The 6,724-nt window shown below is 39.8% G+C and overlaps 1 protein-coding gene across 1 annotated transcript; it reads left to right on the forward strand.

Moving 5' to 3' along the window:
- Positions 1-2,394: 2,394 nt before the first annotated feature.
- LOC143030452 (uncharacterized) lies at positions 2,395-4,492 on the forward strand. Its single transcript, XM_076193601.1, has 3 exons — positions 2,395-2,403; positions 2,533-2,672; positions 2,916-4,492. The coding sequence occupies exons 1-3, from the start codon at positions 2,395-2,397 to the stop codon at positions 3,565-3,567; spliced, it is 801 nt and encodes a 266-aa protein (XP_076049716.1). The 3' UTR covers positions 3,568-4,492.
- The last annotated feature ends 2,232 nt before the right edge of the window (positions 4,493-6,724 follow it).

Raw genomic sequence — 6,724 nt, forward strand, 5'->3', positions numbered from 1 at the left:
CCACGTGCGGTCCTTCCCTGGCACTGGCTCACCCACGCCGACGCGAGGGCACTCCCCCCTTCTGGTGGGAAGGGGGATACCAGCGCTCGTGCTCTTTGACCCCCTCCCCCCGAAGGAGGGGGAGGGGTGCCAGCCGTCCGTCCCCGTCCGCGCCATACACACACACGCTCACACCACAGATCAACCAAAACTATTTTACAGATTTGTAAACAACAAACTGAAAAACAAACAAGAATTAGAGAAACTACGACAAGGAAGAGTTGAATGTAAAGAGGAAATAGAAATGGCAGAAATTATGAACAAGCAATTTAAATCAGTGTATACGAGGGAGAACATACAACCTAGAGATATCGAGTGGGAGGAGAAAGTCCCCCCTATTAAAGAGATAGAAGTAACAAGGAATGAGATAATTAATCACTTGAGTAATCTCGATGTCAGAAAATCACATGGACCAGATGAAAAGGCAAACTGGAATTTGAGAGTGCAGGAATGAACTAACAGATAACATACATAGTCTAATAAGCAGTTCATTGAAAGAAGGAAAAGTTCCAAAAGATTGGAAAAGAGCAAATAGAGTACCAATATATAAAGGTGGAAACAAGGAAGACCCTACTAACTATAGACCTGTCTCTCTTATAAGTATGATAGCTAAAATCTGTGAAAGAATGATCAAAATTAGGTGGATAAGGCATTTGGAAAAAATATATACTAAATTCAAGGCAATTTGGATTTAGACAAGGACGATCATGCATCACAAACTTAATGTGTTTCTCTTCAAGGCTAATGTAATACAAGAAAGAGATGGATGGGCTGATTGTGCATTTCTAGACTTGAAAAAAGCTTTTGATAAGGTGCCACATAAGAAATTGCTAAATAAATTAGAAACTGCAGGAGGAATACAGGGCATACTGCTGAAGTGGATGGAAGACTTCTTGAATGAAAGAAAGATGAGAGTGGTGATAAGAGGCAAACACTCCAATTGGAATGAAGTGATTGATGGAGTTCCACAAAGAACAGTTCTGGCCCCAATAATGTTTGATATATATATATATATATATATATATATATATATATATATATATATATATATATATATATATATATATATATATATATATATATATATATATATGTATATATATATATATATTAATGATATGGATAAAGGAATTGAAAATTATATGAGCTTCATTGCGGACGATGCAAAATTGTTAAAAAAAAAATGAAAAGAAGATAGTAAGTCGCTACAGCGTGATCTCAATAAAGTATGGGAATGGAGTAGGAAGTGGGAGATGGAATCCAATATTAAGAAGTGTAGTATAATAGAATTTGGAAGAGGAAAAAAAGAATAGTGGGATCATATAAATTGGGAGAGGAAGAAATTAAAAAAGTGGAAAGTGAGAAAAACCTGGGAGTCATTATTATGAATAATATGTCCCCTGAGAAACATTTAAACAATCTTTTTTGGAGAAACTTGTAATCTAATAAGAACAATCAAAGTGACATTTACATACCTGGACGAAGAAATGGTGACGTGGTCACCAAGTACAAAAAAATGTATAACAAAACTTGAAAGAATACAAAGAGCAATTACGAAATTGGCACCAACACTCTCAGAACTATCATATGAAGAGAGACTAGCTACAGACATTAGATCAAAGAAGAGAGGAGACTTGATAACTATTTATAGAATCATGAAAGGCATAGAAACTATTGATAGAGAGGATCTAATAAAATGGGATAGTAGAGATACAAAAGGACACGGAAAGAAAATCAAGAAAGACAGTTATAGAAGAGACCTAAAAAGGAACAACTTTCCCCTCAGAGTAATAGACGTTTGGAACACGTTAGATGAGAATGTGGTGTGTGCAAAAACGATACACGAATTTAAAAACAGTCTAGATAAAAGGAGATATGAAGACGGGACAGCACGAGCATAGCTCCCCTTCCTGTAAAATATAACTAAGTAAATGCACACATACAACCAATGCTTTTTTTTTCACCCATACAAGGGAGGTAGCCAAAAAAAACAATGGCATAGAAATCATTCCCACCCATTCCATTCCCTACATACTCCACTACCCTCCACTCTCTTCTCTCCCTCTTATCTTGGCATTGTATATGTATATGTATCCCAAACACACTTGAGCTCTTCCTATAGCATTAGCTAGAATAAATATATAAGATAAGTCATGGATGGATGGATGTAGGCATCATATGCTAACTTTGCCATAACTTTGTACTAGGAAGCACTTTGCTTCAACTGAGGCAGTCACCCAGTGTGTCCAGGTTGGGAGAGTAGATAGCATCCCATAGAATCTGTTGGACTGGAAACTGGATTTGCACCATACAAAGCTTGAGTGAAACCGTTGTGCCATAACAAGCACGTTCACTATGATTCTGGTGACCCAGTAGTATCCAAATGGCACAACTGAATACTTGTTGATAGCGACATTGTGTGAGTGTATAAATGGCTTCCTCTCCTATCATTTGTCAGTATATGTGAAAATAGAACTTAAATTTTCTTCATAGATGCTGGATCTTAAACCTGATACTTCCTTGTTGTCTGAAACTGCATCATATCTGAGCCAAGAAAGCTTCAAGAATTTGCTGATGGATCGTAGCCTAAAATTTTCTTCTGAGATTGTCCCCTTCAAAGCCCTGATTGCATGGTAAGTACAGTAGTCATATTCATGGTTTTGATTAATGATGGATGCTCCCATGTATTTGTATTGTCAATTATAGTACGTAGTGGTGTTTTAGTATTAGTCCGTCAAGCTCACACATTAAGATACTTTGAATGCTCCCATGTATTTGCATTTTCAATTGTAGTATGTAGTGGTGTTTTAGTATTTGTCCATTAAGCTCATACATTAAGATACTTTGAATGCCAACTGTAACTCATCACATGGTAGGGGAAAAGCTCAGCTAGCCCAGCAGGAGGAACCATCAGGGAGTGCAGTTCGGGAGAAGATAGGGGACCTACTGAAGGAGGTCCAATTCCTTGACATGTCCTGCAACGAGTTTGTTGACAATGTGATCGATACTGACGTGCTGACCCTCACAGAGTGTATTCACATTCTGAGGGCCATTAGGGGAGCTGACCCCTCGTCCATTCCAGAGAACGTGCCTTTGAATCCAGCCTTGGGTATGAGGCTCAGTAGGAAAGAGGTGCTTTCTTGCATTAACTTCTCAGGTGGCTATGACGGTGGATATTATTATGGAAATACTTACTCTCCTTCTTCAGAATTGGGCTTGATCGAAAATCTTGTGAGTAACAGGAATATATATATTCATTACATGCAAGCACCCAGTAGTGGAACTATTAAAATAATGGATGATAAGAATGAAGTTGTCAGCTCAGCAACCTCTGAAGATTGTCAGTTTACTTTTACAAAGACAGTTGCCCTAGAAAAGGATAAACAATACAAGGTAATGTTTTGTCCAAAAACATCAGTTTATTTATTTCCTGCAAGCGGAACAAGTCAAACGGTGGGGAATGTGAGCATTTCAAGTTCATGTAATTATTCATGTGACCTGTATTTCTGTGAATCAAAACGAAGGTAAGCTTCTGCAAAGGGAAATAAAACCCGTGTTCACTGTCACATCCACAGTTCAATGAATATAAATGATTATGTTTTGCTAGGGTTTTGCTCCCCGTCACTGGCACTGGCTGCATGTTATTGTATGATAAAATATACTCAGTAGCATGCAGCTGATACTTTAGGGTCTATATGGGGTGCCCCTATGGACATGATTTTGTCAGGGATAGAGGAACTATCTACTCATAGAAATGATGCTACCTTATTGTAGTGCAACTGTCCCTCCATTATGCTGTCCCCCCCACCACCACTCTTAATGCTCTCCTGTACAATTTCTCTTAATATATATGTCTATATGTCCATTTTCACCTACTCTCCTGTGGAAGAAAAAATATTGCCACAGAGTTTTCACACTGTGGTTGTAAAAGGCAGCTTAAAAAAAAAAAAAAAAAAAAAGAGAGGGGGGTGATGGGACTAGTCATCCTGCCCTATGTAACCCTGAGTGGTACATTCCTACAAAAAGTTGAGGCATAATAGAATCTGGAAGTTTTCCCACCTGAACCCTAAGGTTTTGGTCTTTTAATGTATGTGGGTGTGGTACACTATGCAAGAAAATGGATGTGTTGGCATTAAATGAAACAAAGTTGAAATGGTGATTTTGAGTTTGGGAGTGCAGTGGTGAGGGTGTCAGGAGTGAGGAGAGGATAAGGGAGGGAAGGGGTGGCTACACTAGTAAGTGAAGAGATAGGTTCTGTGGTGGAGTGGAAGGATTTTTCATCAAGATTAATGCAGATGAAGGTGAAACTGGGATTGGAGATGTGGGTCTTTGTTAAGTGCATAAGGGCCAGGTGGTGAGAAGAGTGCAGAGGAAAAGGAGGCAGGCAATTTGGATAGATTGAAATGAGTACTTACAGAGTTTGGGGGGAAATGCCACTGTAGTGGTATTGGGAGATCTTGGTGCTGAGGTAGGAGTGTCATTTAAAAATCATAATGGGGAGTTAATGGTGAATACCGGTATATGTTTAGAGAGCTGATGGTAGGTAACACAGTGTATAGGAATAAATTCAAGTACACATGGGAGAGGGCTTTGATTGACTATGTAGTGGTATCCAGGGAAAGAGTAGGAAAAGTTTTGGATGTCCATGTTCAGAGAGTGGGGTAATATCAGATCATTTTTTGGTGGAAGGCAAGTTGAGAGTGGAGGGTAGGTGGAAAATAGGAAAAGTACAGAGAGTAAGGAGGTGTTTAGAGTTAACTGTTAAATGAGGAAAAGGAGCAGGAGAACAAGAAGTGTGGGAGGTGGTGAAGGATAGAGTAGAGGTAGGAGTGACAAGGTGTGCAAAGATGGTATATGGAAGAAGGAGGATGGGAGGGAATAGAAGGGTAATAAGTGTGGGATGATAAAGTGAAGAAGGCTGTGGAAGAGAAGCGAGCATTCACAGACTGGTTGCAAAGTAGGACGAGAGAAAAGTGTGAGAGCTACAAAGAAAAAAGAAGAAAAGCATAAGATAAAGGAGACAAAAAAGGAGAGCAGATGTAAAATGGGGAGGGGTATGACAGAAAATTTTGAAAGTAATAAAAAGATGTTTTGGAAGGAAGTTAAGGGAGGAAAGGGAGGCAAGTCAAGTAGAAAAGGTAAAAAGCACGTAGGAAGAGATGATAATGGAAGAGGAGATAGTAAGGGGATGTAAGAGGCCGGTAGTTGTACGAATGGTAATCAGGTGAAATACATGCTGAGTCAACAAGTCAAGATTCGACGCCTATTGTTGTTATAAACAAAGATTGGAAGGCGTCGTTCTGTCTATGTAAACACACCGACGGAGGTGACTGCTTTATAATTGCTGATGTAATCTAAACTGTGTTAGCTGCAGACCACCTCCGTGAAGACATACCACTTGTGCAATGTCATGTTTTTGCTTCTATGCTTTTGCTTATGCAGCAATAATTCTGGAAGGACTGTAACAGCCTCTCGGATTGGAGGTAAATGGGTATGTAGAGTAATACTATTGGCTTTAAAAGGAAAAGACACGCCCTTAAGGGTGTCACTTGTGTTGAAACGTAAAAGACTATTGGACGAATAAAAAGTGACGTCTGAACGAAGGTGCTCTGAAGTATTGGAGAGAACCGGTGGACTCTCTCTGCGTGAAGTCCGTTAGTTTAACAAGCAAGAAATTCACCACCCTTTTATTAACCCAAAGGACGAGAGAACTAGGCATGGGGTCTAATGAAATTGGAAACTAGTGAGACTAAAGGAAATACAAGGCATAGGGCCTACTGCATAAGAAGAACTTGAACATTTAGTGAAACTCACGTAACGAAGGTAAGGGGCCTCGAGACGAGTGGAATTACAAGTCAAATATAAGTGTAATGGTCGAGGACCGACAGTGGTGGTGACAGTGGTGACAAGGGTGGTGAAAGGGAAGATGGGCAGGGTATTTTAGAAAGCTGTTGAATGTGGAGGAGGATAGGGAGGGATTGGTGGTAGCAGTGAGAGGTGCTAAGAAAATGATGGCAATGGGAGAGGAAAATGGAGGAAAAATGAGAAAAGATGAGATGCAAGTAGCTCTGAAAATGATGAGAATAGGTAAGGCTCCCGGATTGGATGGGTGTCATGTGGAGTGTCTGAATAAGGGAGGTATTGTTCAGTAATAGTGGATTGGCTAGTGATTTTGTTTAATGTGTGTCTAAGGGAGGGTAGTGCCTGTATATTTTTGTTTTACAAAGAAAAAGGGGATTAATATGAGTAGTAGTTTCAGAGGGATCAGCTTGTAAGTAGTAGGGAAGGTTTGTGGGAGGGTTTTAATTGCAAAGATTAGGAGAGGAACAGAGGGGGTAATTGTGAGGAACAATGTGGCTTTAGGGAAGATAGGGATTGCATGGGTCAGATTTTGAAAAGGCTTATGACAGGGTAGACAGGAAGGCAATGTGGGGGGTGTTGCAGATATATGGGATAGGGTGAAAGTTGTTAAGGGCAGTTAGGACTTTTTACAAGAGTAGTAGAATCTGTGTTTGAATTAGAAATGGAGATAATGAGTGGTTTGAGGTAAAGGTGTACCTGCATCAGGAATGTGTCATGTTGCAATGTCTGTTGAATGTGTACATGGATGGGGTGGTGCAGGGGGTAAAGGCAAGGGTAATAGGCATGGGATAGGAGATTGTTAAATAAAGAAATGTGGGAGGTG

Source organism: Oratosquilla oratoria, chromosome 12 (genome assembly GCF_046742065.1).
Source record: "Oratosquilla oratoria isolate Oo_2021 chromosome 12, ASM4674206v1, whole genome shotgun sequence".
Lineage (NCBI taxonomy): Eukaryota > Metazoa > Arthropoda > Malacostraca > Stomatopoda > Squillidae > Oratosquilla > Oratosquilla oratoria.